The 19,201-nt window shown below is 48.8% G+C and overlaps 7 protein-coding genes across 7 annotated transcripts; 5 read left to right on the top strand and 2 right to left on the bottom strand.

Moving 5' to 3' along the window:
• Nucleotides 1–891: 891 nt before the first annotated feature.
• On the top strand, nucleotides 892–3,102 carry DEU56DRAFT_760323 (uncharacterized protein; the record flags this gene model as incomplete). The annotated part of the gene is made up of 11 exons (XM_041350420.1): nucleotides 892–984; nucleotides 1,036–1,044; nucleotides 1,092–1,163; nucleotides 1,218–1,325; nucleotides 1,376–1,462; nucleotides 1,516–2,068; nucleotides 2,119–2,180; nucleotides 2,227–2,385; nucleotides 2,436–2,621; nucleotides 2,678–2,838; nucleotides 2,892–3,102. The coding sequence occupies 11 exons, from the start codon at nucleotides 892–894 to the stop codon at nucleotides 3,100–3,102; spliced, it is 1,701 nt and encodes a 566-aa protein (XP_041203333.1).
• A 572-nt stretch (nucleotides 3,103–3,674) lies between these two features.
• Nucleotides 3,675–3,956, top strand: DEU56DRAFT_917780 (uncharacterized protein; the record flags this gene model as incomplete). Its single annotated transcript, XM_041358038.1, has 3 exons — nucleotides 3,675–3,719; nucleotides 3,769–3,798; nucleotides 3,843–3,956. 3 exons carry the CDS (start codon nucleotides 3,675–3,677, stop codon nucleotides 3,954–3,956), a joined length of 189 nt encoding a protein of 62 aa, XP_041203332.1.
• Nucleotides 3,957–4,610: 654 nt separating this feature from the next.
• DEU56DRAFT_925744 (Cullin) lies at nucleotides 4,611–7,017 on the top strand (the record flags this gene model as incomplete). The annotated part of the gene is made up of 8 exons (XM_041358578.1): nucleotides 4,611–4,737; nucleotides 4,790–4,872; nucleotides 5,061–5,105; nucleotides 5,168–6,037; nucleotides 6,089–6,269; nucleotides 6,323–6,543; nucleotides 6,660–6,797; nucleotides 6,850–7,017. The coding sequence occupies 8 exons, from the start codon at nucleotides 4,611–4,613 to the stop codon at nucleotides 7,015–7,017; spliced, it is 1,833 nt and encodes a 610-aa protein (XP_041203331.1).
• A 924-nt stretch (nucleotides 7,018–7,941) lies between these two features.
• Nucleotides 7,942–8,532, bottom strand: DEU56DRAFT_760321 (uncharacterized protein; the record flags this gene model as incomplete). The annotated part of the gene is made up of 4 exons (XM_041350419.1): nucleotides 7,942–7,985; nucleotides 8,034–8,308; nucleotides 8,357–8,416; nucleotides 8,465–8,532. 4 exons carry the CDS (start codon nucleotides 8,530–8,532, stop codon nucleotides 7,942–7,944), a joined length of 447 nt encoding a protein of 148 aa, XP_041203330.1.
• A 450-nt stretch (nucleotides 8,533–8,982) lies between these two features.
• DEU56DRAFT_745869 (uncharacterized protein) lies at nucleotides 8,983–10,293 on the top strand (the record flags this gene model as incomplete). Its single annotated transcript, XM_041349174.1, has 7 exons — nucleotides 8,983–9,146; nucleotides 9,200–9,308; nucleotides 9,356–9,549; nucleotides 9,598–9,730; nucleotides 9,782–9,910; nucleotides 9,966–10,111; nucleotides 10,170–10,293. 7 exons carry the CDS (start codon nucleotides 8,983–8,985, stop codon nucleotides 10,291–10,293), a joined length of 999 nt encoding a protein of 332 aa, XP_041203329.1.
• A 229-nt stretch (nucleotides 10,294–10,522) lies between these two features.
• On the bottom strand, nucleotides 10,523–11,260 carry DEU56DRAFT_760319 (uncharacterized protein; the record flags this gene model as incomplete). The annotated part of the gene is made up of 5 exons (XM_041350418.1): nucleotides 10,523–10,684; nucleotides 10,742–10,841; nucleotides 10,913–10,944; nucleotides 10,980–11,032; nucleotides 11,152–11,260. 5 exons carry the CDS (start codon nucleotides 11,258–11,260, stop codon nucleotides 10,523–10,525), a joined length of 456 nt encoding a protein of 151 aa, XP_041203328.1.
• Nucleotides 11,261–14,237: 2,977 nt separating this feature from the next.
• Nucleotides 14,238–19,061, top strand: DEU56DRAFT_894105 (CHAT domain-containing protein; the record flags this gene model as incomplete). Its single annotated transcript, XM_041356361.1, has 2 exons — nucleotides 14,238–14,602; nucleotides 14,945–19,061. 2 exons carry the CDS (start codon nucleotides 14,238–14,240, stop codon nucleotides 19,059–19,061), a joined length of 4,482 nt encoding a protein of 1,493 aa, XP_041203327.1.
• Nucleotides 19,062–19,201: the final 140 nt, after the last annotated feature.

Here is a 19,201-nt window from a genome sequence, read left to right as displayed (position 1 = left end):
ACACAGACCACAATGCGGACGGATGAACGTGCGGAAAGCCGGGGAAAACCTTGGGAAACCACGCTCCAACAACCTCCTATTGATGATGACGACGACCGGCGATGAACAGGACGAAGATGAGGATCACTTGGTGTGGAGGATCATGATTTCTTCGATCAGGGGCTTAATGCTAGCACAGACTCGATTGTCCAGGCTCTGGACGACATGTTTACGACATGCCATACTTTTGATTACGAGGATTGATAATATCGCCATGTTAATCGGTAGCCTGACGCTTCTTCCTGGCGGCTCTTTTCCGCATTGCCAATCATTAGCTGGTTACTGCTACTTTTTTCACTACTCGCCTCGGTAATCTCTGGCGCAGCCTGACGCATCTGGTGACGGGCTCTTTGCCGGCATTGCAATCCCTGGCGTAGTCTGACGCATCTGGCCGACGGGCTCTTGGCTGCATTGTGATCCCTGGCCATCAAACATACGTTTCGCTAACCTAATCTCTGGTATTGTGATCACTGGCGTGCCCTGATTCGCCATCAAACGTACTTTTCACTAACCCAATATCTGGTATAGCCTAACCACTTCCGGGTTTCACTGGCGGTGCCTTACCCCATTCCCAATCCCTGGTATGGCGGTGATTTTCGCGATGCTAACATCTGGTATGGCCTGACGCCCTCTTGCTGGCCGTTCTTCACTGAATTGAGAATATTTGGCGTGTACTGACTCACCTTCACTTCTAGTTTCGGACGCATGTAACTTGATTGGCGCTGATCCCTGGGGGTGCTCGCTTGTAATTCATTGCCTAGCGGTTGAAGGCGGCAAACGGGCACGCCCAAATATTTATTAGAGTCTCATTTGGTGTTGTTTCCTTCACCTTTCCACTCTCCCACTCGCAAGATGCAACAAATGGTACTGCCAGGATTTCTTTATCCTCCAATCTTCGTCTTCGTACCAGCTGCAGGCGAAGTTGCGCAATTATCGTTCAATAGTGTAAGTACAGTTTTCACTGAATCATCCGCATCATCACTGACGACCCTGCAGATCGACGAGGTTCGCTATCACCGATAAGTGTGACTTTCTGATTGACTTGTTTCTAGCCCTTCCATGGCTTCTCCGATCTTCTCTTTCTGGGGTATGCCGCGCATGAAGGGCAACTATCGCCAATCTATGTGAGGCTATAATTCTCAAATCTAATTATTTCATCTCATTGTGCTCGTTTACAGTGGCCTCGAGAGCACATCCATCTCGCGGACGCATCCCATGCTGTCATGAATCATATAGGCTACCTGGCTACTGGCGGCGATAAAATATATGACATCTACGAGATACGGGTGAGAGCTCTATCATACTGTGTTAAATTTTGATGCGATGGACATATTAGGAGAGCGGTTCGACCTTTCTCAGGAATATCAGTAGCTTGTTTTGTAAGGGCAATGCAATCAAAAGGGAGGCTTCTCCCATCTGGACAGTGAGTTCTTCCATTGCTAGCACGTTGCTAGGCTCATCACGCCGAATACATAGCTCGATATGCTCCAGAAAATCCATAACATCCCGTTTCATGAAGCCACTTTTCCATTAGGGTTTCCGCCTCCTGCACCACCCCTCGTTATCACGGTTGAGCACCCTCCGCAGCCTTTCTGTCTGGTAGCACCGACGTCGCCATACCCGTCTCTGGATGACGATTACGAATCTACAGGACGAGGCGTCACAGCATCTATATATGGCGCTACCACTGTCGAGGAAGGGGACATCGTTATCCCGAGTGCCCTTGAGGATGATGACTTCGCCGTTCAGGCGCCATCCTTTCACCCAGAGCTCTCCTGGATAGTGGAATCTAGGCTGGATATCCTTGACAGTTATCAGAAACAGTCGCTCCGAGTTTCGTTGGCAAATTCATATTGGGGAAAGCCGTTTCAGCTGGGGAAATGTCTTTATTCAGGACACTTGTTGGTCGGGATTCCAGAAAACCCGTTTGATATGCACCCCGCATTCTCAAGGCAATTGATAACCACGTGTTTCATCAGAGCAGTCCTTTATTACAATACAACGTTTGAAGCGCTACTTGGAGAACGGTGTAAGTGTCTGGTTCTAGTTCTGCATGCCAATAGCTAACGGAATGGTCAGTAAAGATCAAGAACGCTGCTGAGATCGAAAGTGAAGTGGGTTGGTCATATCTAAGGAACAAAGTACGTTCGTTCTGATGTGTTGCCCTCGCTCGCTCTGAAACATTAGGGACAGTTCAAGGACTCGTACATAGATTATACTTCCGACCTGCGGAAGGTGGCAAGAGGTAGTGCGTCTCCACTGACTGGGTTTGTCGTCAGCGACGAGCATAGAAACCAGAGGATTCTTGATTTGATCATTCTCCTCAACTCGGACAATGTGCATTGGGTAAGAGACAAGAAACTACATAATCGATGCTGAAGACTTTCGTCCGTCAGATTCAACAAGCAATCAGTGATCTTGTTACTACTCAGGCTTTTAAGGAGGTCCTATGGGTCGCATTGATGCGACCTCTCCCTGAACTTGCTGATGTCCATGGACGGATGGCGGATTTATTTCCTGGGGACATTCAAGACTGGAATGGCAATCTACGATGCAGTACTGTATGCTCGCTCGTCATACTAGTGAGTCTTTTCTCCATCATAGCACATAGCAATGACGAAAGCCGCGCCTCTATCAGATGTACCAGGCCTTTACTCATGGTATAAACGCGCAGCCGCAGTGTTACCTGAAAGCGCCCCAGCTACATCCACGAGTCACAGCTGCTTGCAATGATATGTATATGTGCCCAGAGCAGTTCCCTCTCTTCTCCGAAGCGATCAAACAACTACCTTCCTTACGGTCAGTGTCCTTCGCATATATTTTGATCTTGCTCATTGTTTATATGCGTTCAGGGAAGTAAATGTCTTCGGTATGGATACCAAGAACGGGGTCCCGAAAGTAACAATAATACAGGGAGTGAGGCGGGTGAAGACCTTGACCGATATTTCGCCCATACAAATCAATAGCGCCCTGGATTTCCAAGTTCCCTATGCGCAGTTTTCATTTCCGGCTCCCAGCCACCATGTGGAGATGCACATCTCTCACTTCTGCACGAAGCCTTAATGTAGTCGCGACTTGAAAACTGGACTGATTTTTTTTGTATATTCCATATCAGAAATGGATCACTCTTCTACACGGCAAAACGTTGATTTTAGAATTCTGATGTCCAAATTCTCGATTCGCCTCATAGGGATCGAGTAATCTTCACGTCCATTCATTCTATATAACGAAAATGATGTTTGACTTAAATTTTGTGTATCAGTAGATCCGTTGCGTCGGCCAGATTGCAAAACTACGGTCCAGCAGCGCCGCGAAAAAGTTTAAAATATTGTGTACGTAAGGGATCGAACTCACGGCCTGCGGGACCAATGGCCCAAAGATGACGACAATACCATAACACTATGGGGTCTTTGATTTGACATATTAAAAATAATATACAACCGGTAATTTACCATGTATGTACGAGGTAACGTATGGGGTAGATCACGTGACTTTGTTTGTCATTATTTGATGTGACAAAATGATATAATCTTTCTGTCATCTATATCACCGTTCATGAACACCAAATAAGGAATATTCACGGCAAGTATAATCGGACTCTCCCGATCGTTCATACTTACACTACGCGTCAGACAATGACTCGAGTCGCACATTCCCCTCAGATCGGAAGCGATAATCGTGTAAGTTTCGTCGCGTACGTAGTTTAAATATAATCTCACATTTTTCCAGACGCAATTTGAGCTGTGGATCGCAAACAGGGTATGCTTTAAGTAAATCGTCGCCGTCACGGAGCCTGACTTCAGTACCCGAGGCGGCTGCTTCTCCGCGGCCCCGAACGTCACATCGAATCAGGAAATTTGCGCGCCTCTGCGCCGACGGCCTTGTTCATGTGGCGCAACGCGTGGCACAACGCGTAAATTCAGTGATGCACAGTGTACGTATTTTTTATTTTTATTTGACGATCAGAAAACTAAACTGCTCTAGCTATGAACGTTATGAACCGCACTTCAAATTTCAAGCTTAGCGTGCCGCTACAGTCATACCAGCATACCACAACACTAGCTAGTAGTGCTATGATCTACCTACTACCCCATATGCAATATGCATAACTCATCTGATTGATTGCTGATCTACATCACATATTACAAAAGTAGATCACCATCATATCTCCACTAGCAGAGTATACCACATAATATTTAATGATCTCTCACACTAGGACATTCTGATGATTTCACGAGCTTGCTACGATCTTGCTTATCGGTCCGAATTGAAGAATTTTATCATAATCGATTTTCACGCTTGATTTCAGATCTCCAAAGATCTAGAGAATCGGTCGATGATGAGCGAGATATTTTGAATTTATGACATATCCAGAAAAGGAAATTCTGAAAACAATTTTCGATTCAGAAACGCAAATAAAACCGCAGCACAACAACCTCACATGCTACCATTTCCCGAACGTGCCCAACTCTAAGAAACTTAATGAGCCGCTGACGGTATTTGTTCTCGCTCTCGTCTACGTTGCTTAGGCTGATTTATTGCCATGTACTCAGGACGGAGTAGACCACATCATGACCAAGCTCCAGACTGGCGTCTCCTACTCCAAGTACATGAGCCTCTACACAGCGGCATACAACTGCTACACGTCCTCGCGCGTGCATAGTACCACTACTGATTCTGTTGGGCAGGGCAGCCGAGGTAAGTGTCATTGACAGTGATGACAATTCCTGGCCGCAGTCTGACTCCTCAGCAGCAGGGGCTAATCTAATGGGCTCGGATTTGTACAACAACCTCATACGATATTTTATCGCCCATCTCAAGCTCCTCAAGGATGTACGTCGACTTCCTTTTCTGATCTCACGAGCGATCAGACATCATTCTTATTGTCCGTTCTGCAGCAATCCGATAGCCTCCAAGATGAAGCTCTCCTATGGTACAACGCCAGTGAATGGGACAGATACACTACAGGTGCCAACTACATCAATTGATTGTTCACTTACCTCAATCGCCACTGGGTAAAGCGAGAACGGGACGAAGGTCGGAAAGGCGTATATCCTGTATACACGGTGCGTCACCCCTTTTCTCCACGCTGTCATGCTGATCGCCATACACTGATCGCCTCTCACAGCTCGCGCTCGTGCAGTGGAAATCGAATTTCTTCCTCCACGTCCAGAGCAAACACACAAAGCTCGCTGGTGCCATCCTCAGATTGATTGAGCACCAAAGAAATGGCGAGACGATCGATCAAGGTCTTGTGAAAACAGTGGTCGACTCATTCGTTTCGCTGGGTCTTGATGAGTCGGACATCAACAAAGCGTCCCTTGATGTCTACAGGGAGCATCTGGAGACACCGTTCCTTGACGCAACGGAAAAGTACTACGAGCAGGAGTCCGAGGCATTCCTCGCAGAAAGCAGTGTATCTGACAATCTGAAAAAGGCCGAAGAGCGCCTGAAGGAGGAAGAGGACAGCGTGGACCGATACCTAAACGCTGATACACGGAAGCAGCTCGTCAGCAAATGTGAGCATGTGCTGATCCGACAACACTCTGACTGGGAGAGCTTCCAAAGCTTGCTCGATTTTGACAAAGACGAAGACCTGCAGAGGATGTACGCATTGTTATCGCGCATACCCGAAGGCCTGGAGCCTTTGAGAAAGAAATTTGAGGAACATGTGAAGAAGTCCGGTCTGGCTGCTGTTGCAAAACTGTTGGGCGAAGAATCAGAGGGTGCAGATTCATTGGATCCCAAAGCATACGTCGACGCATTGCTTGAGGTTCATCGCAAGAACTCGGAAACCGTGACGTGGAGCTTTAGAGGAGAGGCTGGATTCGTTGCGTCGCTCGATAAGGCATGCAGAGAGTTCGTCAACCGCAATGCTGCGACAGGTTCATCGACAACAAAGTCACCAGAATTGCTCGCCAACAACGCGGATATGTTGCTGCGCAAAAATAACAAGATGGCTGAGGAGGAGGACCTTGAAGGTGCCCTGAACCGCGTTGTGAGTATCTCGCTCGATGGCTTTGTGCTGATTTCTCATTTGCGTGCGTAGATGGTACTTTTCAAGTACATCGAGGACAAGGACGTCTTCCAGACGTTCTACGCTACGAAATTGTCTAAGCGCCTCATTCACGGTGTATCTGCATCGGACGAATTCGAGGCGAGCATGATCTCCAAGCTGAAGGAGGCTTGTGGTTTCGAGTACACCAACAAGTTGCAGAGAATGTTCACAGGTGCATTCCATGCTCCATCCATCACCTTTCGGTCGCTTACTTGCTTCTCGTAGACATGAGTCTCAGTAAAGACCTCACTGATCAGTTCCAGGAGCGTATGCAGAACCACGAGGATATGGACATCAACTTCTCCATCATGGTTCTCGGCACGAACTTCTGGCCGCTCAGCGCACCCAATAACGACTTCATCATTCCTCCCGAAATTCTTGCTACATACGGCCGTTTCTCCAAGTACTACCAGACGAAGCATTCTGGCCGCAAGAATCGACTCCCGGTCATTTTTGATCCGTTGAACTACACGTAGACGCGGGATCCAGGTATGAAGCCCGAAATGGGTACGTCATGTGTATGCCACATTTTGATCTCGTTGATAACATTTTCGGATTCTAGACTCCCAATCATGCCCATTACTCGTCGTATGCGGAAAGCTCCATAATTCCGACCGCCAACCTGATGCTCAACTATATTCTCAAACCTGTCCGTCACGAATCATTTTACAAGAAATACGCTGGCAAGCGATTCATGAAGGTGCGTCATAATGAGCTGCACGTTTGAAGTAGCTGACCTAGTCATCTTGCAGGTGAGCATACTGGTACGAGAGTGGGCTCTGGAGCGGTGGGAAGAGGGCGAGCAGGTGTCTCTTTTGGATGAGTTGCCAGCTATTCGTGCAAAGAATCGGGCGGAAAGGGAGCGGCTAGCAGCAGCAGGCATGGACGGCGACGAGGATTTCAAAGATGAAAACTCATAGGGCCGACGACGTGCATGGTCCCTACCCCCTCGTTCAATCTTCTACATCATCACGGCTAATAATCACTCAAAACGCATATCCATTTTACGGACACCTACACCATCTAACCCCCGCCTGCATCATATCCATCACACGAGCATCATGATCATAGTTAATTTTGTGTAACTCAACCATCAATCCATCCCACAACGCCAACTTCGTTTTTTGTTCTTTGATTTTGTTCTTTATGTTGATCTTATAATTATCAAATACCTTTCCCCCCGCACACCCGCCTGTTTATGCGCCACATCTATGCCCTCTGCTCTGCGCTCGATTTGTCGCTGTCACGCTGCTGTCTCAGTGCTCTACGCATCTTGCTCGTTGTCCGCCTGCGCTCGATTTGTCGATTCGCGCAAATGCACCAGTACCCGCCCGGACACCCCCTCCATTGTTGCTTGCTCTGATCTCGCTTGCATCACGCTTTACCAGTGTCATCGCTCTGTACATTTCGTGTTACCTCGTGCATATCCCGTTCAGCTACACCTCGCATATCGCCATCAAATCAACTGAATTTGTTCAAGGCTTACGCGCTTTTGCACTTCGTGAATAAAGTCCTACAAGCTCGCGTATCTCAGTTGAAAATCTGCTTTCGCAGCCGGCGTGGTAACGCCAGCTGGCTCACGAATGATGAATCAGTTGTCGTCCCTCCTCCACTACCTTCGTGACCTGCACGTCGCTCGGCATATCGACATCGAACCGCTGGATTAGGCGGAACTCAGTTGACTTTCCTTCACCGCGGGCAAAACAATTGATTCGGGCCTACTCTGGAAAAGAACTTTTTCTTTCGGGCATGTTTCATCACTTCAAGGTCCAATAACGACAAAATTGCCCCATGAAGAGTCACTGACATCTTCTGTACAGCGACTGTAATACTACACGACAATGCTACGGTATGTCTTCTTCTAGATTCTCGGGGTCGTTGACATTAGCTAAGAAAGACAGTCAGTTTATTTTAGGCGTATACGCGTCGGACATACTTGGAAAGGGAGAAGGGGCGTTCCATATAATCTGGCCAGGAGAGGTAGTACTGATTCCATTTGGTGCGTATTCCTCCAATATCGTTGCCCGATGATTTTCCTCTAGCCAACGCAGTCTGTATTTTCGATACAGCTCTCCCAGTTTCGATATATTCAATTCTGCAAGTCGCAGTCGTTCCTTGAGCTCGGCCACGGACTCTTCGTGGGTTTCACGGTTGTGCTCCGGCAGATCTTTGTTCTCCGTTGAGGGCCTGTTCTTGACGACATACGCGTCGCTGATATACGGTCAGATTTGAAACTGATTGATGGTGGTGTTCATGTACCTTACACTGGCGAGTTCTGCAGGCTCGCCTCCCCCATTGACTTTGCTCGCCAACTCAATCCTAAAACACAATTAGCACGTCCTGCTGTCAGTGGGTTACCAGGCTCACCGAAGGTTCAAACTAATAACACATCCAGATAGATTCAAGGTTTGACTTTGAATCAAGGTTTGTGACATTCGGGTTGGACGTAGTGGTGAATATGTATGGCAATTTTAGTCTGGCCAGGGAGCTTTTATCCTCTGGTAATTCTTCAGCGCTTCTTTGAACTGTTTTATTCATTGCCGTTGATTAGACGGAAGGGTATTCGGTCCCGGTTTCATAGCTGCCAGGATTGCGGCCAGTGCTTAGCGGCCAGCACAGCGGCCAGTGCTTAGCGGCCAGTCTCCTTGGTCTCTGCTTGGCGGCCATCAGGTACACCGCTTACCTGGAATCCCACGCGGCATAGTACTGGAGATAAAAAGCTAGGTCCTAGTATCTGCTCAGATACAGTTACATTTTAATCTTTGCCGGCTCTCTCATGACCACCGAAGGTACTTCCAACATTCCAAGCAAACGCGCTGCATCTGCCCTGCAATTGGGGGCCTCGCAAAAAAGCGCAAGTTGATTAAGTTTGGCTCTGGCTTTGTATGCTCACCTTGTCGCACAGCTCTACGTCTGATCCTCTCATATCCCACGGGCGTCACTTTGGTCGAACCGTATTCGCGCTGTGTAACTACCCCTCTCTACTCACCAACGGTATCCTCAGATTAGAACAAATGGAAAATACCCCACTGGAGGACTTCTCCGCTGAGTGAAAAAAACACCATCCTTATTAACTAGCCTGTTGACTGACGCGTTTGGCAGAGAACGACGAGAACATCGCGTCTTTGAACAGCTCTTAGAGTCTTATCCCGGCCTTTTGGAGCGCCTACAAAACGGGTCTGAGGAAGAAATCCTCCATGTTGGAGAGCTAGTGCGTTGTTTTTTTGCGTGGTCAGAGTTCATACTGATGGGTTTCAGATCGGTAAAGGAGCTGCAGGCGCGAGAGGCGACGACACAAAAACGCTCAAGTCTGCCATACTTGATTGGATTACGCCGAAAGACGCAGCAATCCAGCCTCCTTTGCACAGGAACTCGAAGATTGATCGCGGATTCAACCACGAGCTTACCGGATCACTACTTTGTCCTGCTGGGTTGGATTGGAACAATACAGAGTATGTTCTTGGTTTTCCGGTGTCTGCAGTGCTGAAAACTTTGCGTAGAATGAGAGAGAACCTCCGAAGCGGCGAATTGTCGGTGTGTGGGGATCAATGGCCTATCTTTTTGTTCGCCCACCATACGTATGACACAGAAGACCCGTGGTGTGGGCTTCTTAGGAGCCGGTTGCTGGTATGCGTGAGTGGAGACATCTTTTCCCATAGTTTTTCACTATATTTTTGACGCCAGGCTTATAAGCACATCTTCACGTCCCCAAGTTCAGTCGACAAAGAGCCAAAAGCGACACGATCCGGAAATGCTCGTCTCCATGGGATGAACTCCGTCACCATTGCTTCCATTGCTTATGTTGCAACTCAGGTTCGTTGATTCTATATATTTATAGCTAAGCGTTTTGATATACTTACATTTGAAGGTTCGATTCGCTTTAAGCTCTTCCTCGGTGTTCTCGCGGACCGACACTACCACGGACTCAGAGACCTTTTATCATAGCCTCCTTGACCTTTTCGAAGACCCTGATGAATCGAAGGAGGTTGAGGAGCTGCTGACATGGTGGAATCGGTATTGATTTCTCTATTTCTATTTACCATTTCACTGAAGCTTATATATTTCTATGCAGTCAAGTCTTCCCTACTTCCTCTGCCGCCAAGCGATCAATTAGCGCCAACAGCGCCTTATCGAAAATCCGACTCAAGCGCCTCGCGGCCAAACAGGCGGCAGATTCGAACACAATCCCTTCGTAGTCTTTATGTCCTCATGTAGTAAATACAAATACCACTTAATACTAGCCATCTCGTGACTATCGGAACCAAGCTAGCGCATTGAAATGACTACAATACTGGCCTCCAAATCACCTCATCACAAAACAACAGAAATCCCGCTTTTCAACGATACTAAGTTCTCATCATATAGCACGATGATCTCCTATGCAATACTGTTCCGCGCGAGCCTGCCCTGCAAGATAACTGACCTTCAGCTAAACCCCGCGTAAGCTGGGACCATCGAAAATAACCAACTGAGATGGAACGTGATGACCGAGCCTCGGCGACCAGCTGGGGGATGGCACGATGTTGTCATCGCTTCGCGCGCTTGGACCAAAGGCAGCTCAATCAGAGACAGCCTGGTCTTCGAAGACTATATCTAATGTCAGCGTTTGTTCAGAATTTGCGAGGAATACGATATCCCGCTCACCTTATATCTGATGAACGAGCCTCGGCGACCAGCTGGGGGATGGCACGATGTTGTCGTCGCTTCTCGCGCTTGGACCAAAGGCAGCTCGATCAGAGACAGCCTGGACTTCGAAGACTATATCTAGTGTCAGAGTTTGTTCAGAATTTGCGAGGAATACGATATCCCGCTCACCTTATATCTGATGACCGAGCCTCGGCGACCAGCTGGGGGATGGCACGATGTTGTCATCGCTTCGCACCTTTGGACCAAAGGCAGCTCGATCAGAGACAGCCTGGTCTTCGAAGACTGTATCTAGAGCCAGCGTTTGTTTAGAGTTTGCGAGGAATAAAATATCCCCCTCACCTTATATCTGATGATGATAACCTGTAAGCATTGGGAAGGATCATAGTAGATTGTCATTTGTTACCCACATTGTGCACTTGGCGACATCACAACCACATCGAGATAACAAGGCGCTGCGCTATGATCACATGACATCGTTGGGGCATCGGCAGCTTTGATCCAACGCAGTCCGGCCATATAAAGCTTGATCTGACTTAGGCATTCATGTGGAAATTGTCAACGAAGAAAAAACAATCAAAGGGTACATAGGGCAGGCAAAATTGTAGTGCATTATAATTAATACACAACTAGATAGTGGTGGAGACTTTTAACAACTCAATATTCCCTTGTCACGACTGTTGGGTGTTGCAACCTGTCCCGTTGTGACGATAAGCCGGCAGGTAGTTGCAGCGAGACTGTCACCATTGTGCATTTGGCAGGTTCTATCCAACTTACTCCGGGTATTTAAAGCTTTCTCATTTGGAGTACAATTATGACAGATTTTATACGCATTTTATTTTAGATAATGCTTTGTCAATCTTTATCTTTTTCGCGTCGGATCCCTGATGCAACCCAATGAATTTACTCGCTATCACTCACCCACCTACTACCACATCACTCATCAGAACTTGTCACCAAATCCCCCCCCCCCTTAATCTAGATGGGCCGTGTAATACTTATTTGACTTAATACAACTTTTCCCACTTTTTCGAATCATCCTGACTTGTGAGCTTGAGCGCACGCTGAATTGACTTTTGAGAAAGTCTATTAAGTGAAAAAAGTGATGTTTCGGTTTCATTTCTCAGAAATTAAGTCGCATTAAGTAAAAAAAGAGACCGGTGGTTTTCCTGATGTAGTAATGATGTACATTAGAACTGTAATAAACCGGCGTGCTTCAAGTAACAGCAGGATCAGAACAAAACGTCGAGCGACTTACGGTCAGCGTTGGAGCCCGCACCTATGTGACACGTTCTCGACAACACAAATACCCTTCTATGACGGCCGACAGAGCGCCACAACATGATGAGCTATTGACTCCTGGCTATTCACGAACCAGGAACCCTGATTCCATTCTTGCAAACGTAGAACGCTTTCGAATCGACTGTGATTTGAACAGCATTTACTTTGGCGCCAAGGGATCGTCCCCTCACGAAGAATGCCGAGATTGTTTGGAGCTAGTACGTGAGATGGTTCAATTCTGTAGTCACTGTACACGCCCTGTGCCACCACGGCGCATGTTCGCCATGGCCCATCTCACATACAGGGTTTTACGAAAAATTACCAAGTCCCCAGACGCCGTTGCGGCGATGAATGATTTCCTGAGCAAGTCACGTCAGCAACGAGTATTCGAATTTTCTGGAGCTACTACTTAACAGTGGACGCTCTGGAGCATAAGGGATATACCGTGATAAGACAATCGAGAACAGACATAACATTGACAAGGCCATCTAAAAGTCCCTGCGGGACGCGCTAGGAATTACGCTGGCAGTACAAACGATGGCGAGAAAATAGTCGCGAGGTCGATATACTATTCGGTGAGTGTGGACAACTTATGGCTGCGTGCCAGAAAGATTTGGCTGGGGACAACGCTGGACAACGTTGGGCCGTTTGGACGTTGTACGGGTCAAAGTTTTAAACCCCGCTCGATGTAACGGCTACTATTCTCAGCCAACTTGAACTATGACAATCCTCACTCTGATTCATTTTACATGATCCTTGCAATGTCTCTAGCAATCAACAACTAGTATCACATCCTTACATGTACAGACCCGGTCAATCAATATCCCGTTGCTCTCCCAAGTGGAAGCCTCGACCCATCAGAACCCGAGCAGAACTTTGTCCGATTCCGTCATAAGCGCTGAGCTTATCTGTGCGCCCAGAACAGCGAACCCTTGTCTGTCTAGGCAAAGCGTTGGCACTTTCAGGCCGAATCGTGATCCGGTGCTGTTCTTGAGCCTCGCAGCCTCCTCGTGTTGGCTGCTACAAGTAAGGGCAGACCCACAAGGAGGATTCGCTGCGCAATTATGACGCCCATTAACGAATCTATAGACAATCCGATGTCCTGCGAGCCGCTTCTGTCCCATTGAACTCTGCCCTATGTATCGCAGCGCGGTGTAGATGCCACGTGCATGCTGTGGTTCCCTCCTTCATAATCCGTCAGGACTTTGCAGGCACTACAGTAACTTGTGACCTCCAGTACACATCTTACTCTCAAGTGTCAGTTTGATTCCATCCCTCAGCCACATGTCAAACTTTGTCGCTCGTCCTCCGCCCTTGGAGGAGCCGAGCCATCCAGAACGCCCCCAGGACCCTGAGATAAACCTCGTGATCAATGAAATGCTAGTCGACGTGAATAGTATGTGCCATCTTTCTTCATTCAGCACTTACCAATGATCTCCCAAAACCATTTGATGACGCTTTATTCCTTGATTACTCTGCTGTTTCGTTTCGCGACAGACACCGTGCCAGACCCACTCCATGATACCCTCCCAGCCTTGGGTGAGGAGGCAAGCCACCAAGAACACCCCCAAGTCGTCGTCACTGGTATGTGATATCAAACTCAGCTCCGCACATATTAACGACTTCCCCCAAGCCATTCACGCAACTGATCTGACTCTTGGTCTCCGACGGATTCCCGCTGGCTTCCATGTGGTGGTAAAGGCTGTTGGTTTCGAGTGCCAGACAAGCAACAAACCTGTACACGTAGACCAGGGTGTCGTCGAATGGAATGAGCAGATACTTCTGTAAGTTGTCCTTGATCCTGTCTATCGTGCAGGCGTTGAGAATGACTCTAGGCCATGTGATCCATCTTCTGTAGTTCGGGTCAGCGTGTGTGCCTCATTTGAACTGGATCCCATGCTCGGTCATGGAGAAGTTCTTCGCACATTCAATATCTCGGTGGGAGAATTACTGGATCGCAGTGAAAAGTCACGTTGTCAGTAACATCTGTTGTAAATCACGCCTGGCAGATGTTGACGGGTATCACAGCTATAATATTTCAGGCCAAACAGGAGGAAGTCGTATCCTCGTGCACTTCGCTGTCCATGACAGTGGAGCAGCGACGTTCTTATGAAAATGGTGCCTCAGGTCTTCGCCCCCTCACTATCGTGAGTGATTAATGCAGTCCGATATTTTGATGCTGAGTGCTTGTGATGCGTAGCTTACACCCGACAACATGGATGAGTTAGTAATAAGGACGGACGCCGGACATTGCCTTCTCGCACGATACCGACGGACACAGAACACTAGGGATCTAGACCAATCCATAACGCGCTTTGAACGGGCCTCTGATCTGTGCCCCATGAATCATCCCTGCCGCCCTGCAGCACTGTTCAATCTAGCTGCGGCAAAGTTTGTTAGTTGCCAAGTTAATGTAACATACCTCGACCTCGACATCCCCATCTCTCTTTTTCAAGACGCCCTTGACTTGCGTCCGACTGGTCATCCTGACCGACCGATCACTCAGCTCCATCTTGCCATTGCTCTGCTGTCGCGTTTCGCAAAACGGGGATTTGAAACGGATGCTGATGCAGCTAAAGAGTTGCTGAGGAAAGTTCTCGATGTTTGCCACGCCAACAGCCACATTTCCAGAGCAGCTTTACTTGCAATCGAGACATGTGCTCTGCACCGAGCTAGAGGCATGGATCAACACGATCTTGGGCAGATGCAGCCCGCTACATCCATGCTTCCGTTATCGCCAAATCAACTTGCTCATCGTGGAGAGCGGTGTTTACACAGAGATGACCCCCATGACTTAGATGAAGTGATCTCCCTCCATTACGGCGCACTGCGATACTACGGCACTATGCATGAATCCCGAGGGCAATTGTTGTGCAATCTGGGCGGACTGCTATACAATCGCCATGGTCGTCGAGGCAATAGCCAGGACTTGGACGATGCCATCACGTGTTTTAGGGAAGCCCTGGCTTTACGTCCAGTCGGTCACACAAACTGGTCCAAGTCATTAAGTAACCTTGCGAATGTGCTCACTACCCGCTTCGAGCACCGAGGCAACGACCAAGACTTGGATGATCCTATCATCCTTCTCAGGGACGCGCTGGCTTTATGTCCAGTCGGTCACCCAGATCGGTCCATATTATCACATAGCCTTGCGAATGTGCTTTTTACCCGCTTCAAGCACCGGGGCAACGACCAAGACTTGGATGACGCTATCATGCTTCACAGGGACGCCCTGGCTTTGCGTCGAGATGGTCATTCGTATCAGTCCATGATATTCAATAACCTTGCGATTGCGCTCTCTACCCGCTTTGAGCACCGAGGCCACGACCAAGATTTGGATGACGCTATCATGCTTCATAGGGAAGCACTGGCTTTACGTCCAGTCGGTCACCCAGATAGATCTACGTCATTAAGTAACCTTGCGAATCAACTCTCCACCCGCCTCAAGCACCGAGGTAATGACCAAGACTTGGATGATGCTATCGTGCTTCACAGGGATGCGCTAGCTTTACGTCCAGTTGGTCATGCAGATCGGCCCTCGTCATTTAATAACCTCGCGAATGTGCTCTTGACCCGTTTCCAGCACCGAGGCAATGACCAAGACTTAGATGACGCTATCATCCTTCTCAGGGACGCGCTGGCTTTACTTCCAGTTGGTCATGCATATCTGCCTGGGTCATTAATGAACCTCGCGAATTCGCTCTCTACCCGCTTCCAGCACCGAGGCAATGACCAAGACTTGGATGAGGCTGTCATGCTTCATAGGGACGCGCTGGCTTTACATCCAGTCGGTCACCCACATCGGTTCTCGTCACTCAGCAACCTTGGGAATGTGCTCTATACCTGCTTCAAGGACCAAGGCAGTAGACAAGACCTGGATGAGGCTACCACGCTTCAGAGGGAAGCCCTGGCTTTACATCCAGTCGGTCACACAAACCGGTCCTCGTCATTAAATAACCTTGCCAGTGTGCTCTCTGCCCGCTTCGAGCACCGAGGCAATGACCAAGACTTAGATGATGCTATCGTGCTTCACAGGGATGCACTGGCTTTATGTCCAATCGGTCATGCAGGTCGCTCCGTGTCATTCAATAACCTTGCGAATTCGCTCTCTACCCGCTTCGAGCACCGAGGCAATGACCAAGACTTGGATGACGCTATTATGCTTTACAGGGACGCGCTAGCTTTACGTCCAGTCGGTCATGCAGATCGGTCTAAGTCATTTAGTGGCCTTGCGAATGCGCTCTTTACTCGCTTCGAACACCGAGGCAATGACCAAGACTTGGATGAAGCTATCATACTTTACAGGGAAGCACTGGCTTTACATCCAGTCGGTCACCCGGATCGGTCCACGTCATTAAATAACCTCGCGAATGCGCTCTTAACCCGCTTCCAGCACCGAGGCAATGACCAAGATTTAGATGACGCTATCATGCTTCAAAGGGACGCACTGGCTTTAGATCCAATCAGTCACCCAGATCGGTCCACATCATTAAATAACCTTGGATCTACTCTTTCTACCCGTTACCAGCACCGAGGCAATGATCAAGACTTGGACGAGGCTATCATGCTTCACCGGGAAGCGCTGGCCTCACGTCCAGTTGGTCACCCTGATCGGTCTGGGTCATTAGATGGCCTCGCAAATGTGCTCTTTATACGCTTCCAGCACCGAGGCAATGACCAAGACTTGGATGACGCTATCATGCTTTACAGGGAAGCACAGGCTTTACGTTCAGTCGGTCATGAATATCGGTACAAGTTATTAAATAACCTTGCAACTGCGCTCTCTATCCGCTTCGAGCACCGAGGCAATGACCAAGACTTGGATGAGGCGATCATGCTACTTAGGGCCGCGCTGGATCTGTGCCCATGCGGTCACCCAGATCGGCCCGCGTCATTCAATAGCCTTGCGAATGTGCTCTATACCTCCTTTGAGCACCGAGGGACTGACCAAGACTTGAATGAGGCCATTATACTTCATAGGGACGCGCTGGCTTTACGTCCAGTCGATCACCCGGGTCGGGTCATGTCAATAAATAACCTTGCGAATGCGCTCTTTAAGCGCTTCAAGCACCAAGGCGATGACCAAGACTTGGATGAGGCTATCATGCTTCATAGGGATTCGCTGGCTTTACGTCCAGTCGGTCACCCGGGTCGGGGCACGTCATTGCATAACCTTGCGAATATGCTCGCCGCCCGCTTCGAGCACCGACACAATGGAGAAGACCTACGCGAGTCACGAGAGAATCTCAGCTATGCATCGACTCTGTTGACGCAACATGATCCTCATCAATTGATTGTCCACTCCTCACTAGCTACCGTCTATCTGTTGTTTCATCGATCAGGACTTGACAACACTGGCGAAGTTACTGACAGTCTGAATACTACCATGCATCATCGCAAGGCAGCAGCAAATCTTGTCTCCGGAGGTTTGCGACATCGCCTGCGAGCAAGTCTATGCTGGGTTCGCGATGCCAATGAATATTCACATGATACTCAACTGGAGGCTTATGCGACTTCCATGCAGCTTCTCGACGCTTACATGTCTGCGACAGCTTCAGTATCGTCTCGCCACAATACCATGAAGGACTTTCCACGTACGCTTGCCGTGGATGCTGCATCATGTGCTCTTCGTAGCGGTGATGTCTGTCGCGCTGTCGAGTTGTTGGAACAAGGCAGGACTCTCATCTGGACCCAGATGACACGACTACGCATGCCTCTTGATGGCCTCCAAGATCTCGGTGATCATGCAGTCGCCCTGATGAAGAAGTTCAGAGACATCAGCTCCCTCCTTAATACACCTCCTACGAATTATCAAGAAGGGACCCCAAGCGTTAATGTAGAAGCCGAAGCAAGCCGGTACCGACGTCTAGTGGAGGACTGGAATAGAGTTGTAGAAGAGATTCGGAATATCGAGGGCTTCTCTCGCTTCCTACTTCCCCCCTTGTTCTCAGATCTCCAAGATGCAGCTCGTGATGGGCCTATTGTCGTGCTCGTTGCAAGCAAGTCGTCTTGCGATGCCATTATTATCCCGCACAACCAACCTCCGATAAGCATTAAACTCCGCATCAATTTGGAGAAACTCCAAAATTTGGTGCACAGATTTCAATCGGCAAGTCAACCACAGGCCGCTCCCAACCCCCCCGAAGCTGCTCCCACACCCGCCCCCCAAAGCACCCACTCAGCCCTGATGAAAGCTTTGAGGGAGTTATGGAATGACATCGTCCACCCGGTGATCGAACATCTGGGCGGATTTGCACCATCGCGTTCCCGGATATGGTGGTGCCCCACGGGTGCCTTCAATTTCTTGCCGTTGCACGCCGCTGGCGAGTACAGGGCACACGGACAGTCCCTTTCGCAGCTGTATATCTCTTCATACACGCCATCGCTTACCGCCCTGATCAGGACTCGCAGAAGTCATGACAGATCCCTGTCAGTGCCCTTTGCTGCCATCGGTCAGAACCACCCAGCCGGTCATCTATTCACTTTGGAGTGTGTGGAGCCTGAACTAGAATTGGTGCGGAGTCTTTTGCCCCCTCCTCCGACTGTTTCCTTCACCAAGATAACGAGCGTTGAGGCAACAAAATCGAGAGCGTTGGATGCATTGCGAGACAATACCTGGCTTCATTTTTCGTGTCACGGGACACAGAACTATACAGAACCCTTCAATTCGGCCTTTCTCATGCTCGACCAACCGCTTTCACTCCTCGATATCTCACAAATGGATCTGTCTCGTCATGAATTTGCCTTTCTTTCAGCATGTGAAACCGCAGTCGGTGATGCCAATACGCCTGACGAAGTCATACACCTGGCGGCTAGCTTACAATTTGCTGGGGTACAGAGTGTAGTCGGGACATTATGGGAGGTCAACGATAGTACGGTGCAGCGCTTAGTCGAGGCATTCTACAAGAACTTGTGCGGGGATGGCAAAATGAATTCCAAGCGCGCTGCCCGTGCGCTGCACCGAGCGGTGCAGTCATTGGCTAGTGACAAGGACATGCCATTGGAGCAGCGCATTGTGTTCATGCATATTGGCATATGATCAATATCGTACGTCGTCCCCACTCGTTATTCACCACTTTTTTGAGACAATCTGACGCCATTGCGTGTATCATCTAGCCGTGGCTCCTCGTAGCCTGTTGCCAACAAGATACTTTGTTCGTTATTTCAGACTTTGGCTGT

This window comes from Suillus clintonianus (assembly GCF_016758775.1).
Source record: "Suillus clintonianus strain FC179 chromosome Unknown DEU56scaffold_115, whole genome shotgun sequence".
NCBI classification, from domain to species: domain Eukaryota; kingdom Fungi; phylum Basidiomycota; class Agaricomycetes; order Boletales; family Suillaceae; genus Suillus; species Suillus clintonianus.
Note: the sequence above shows the minus strand (reverse complement) of the source record. Positions and strands in the feature narration are given on the sequence as shown.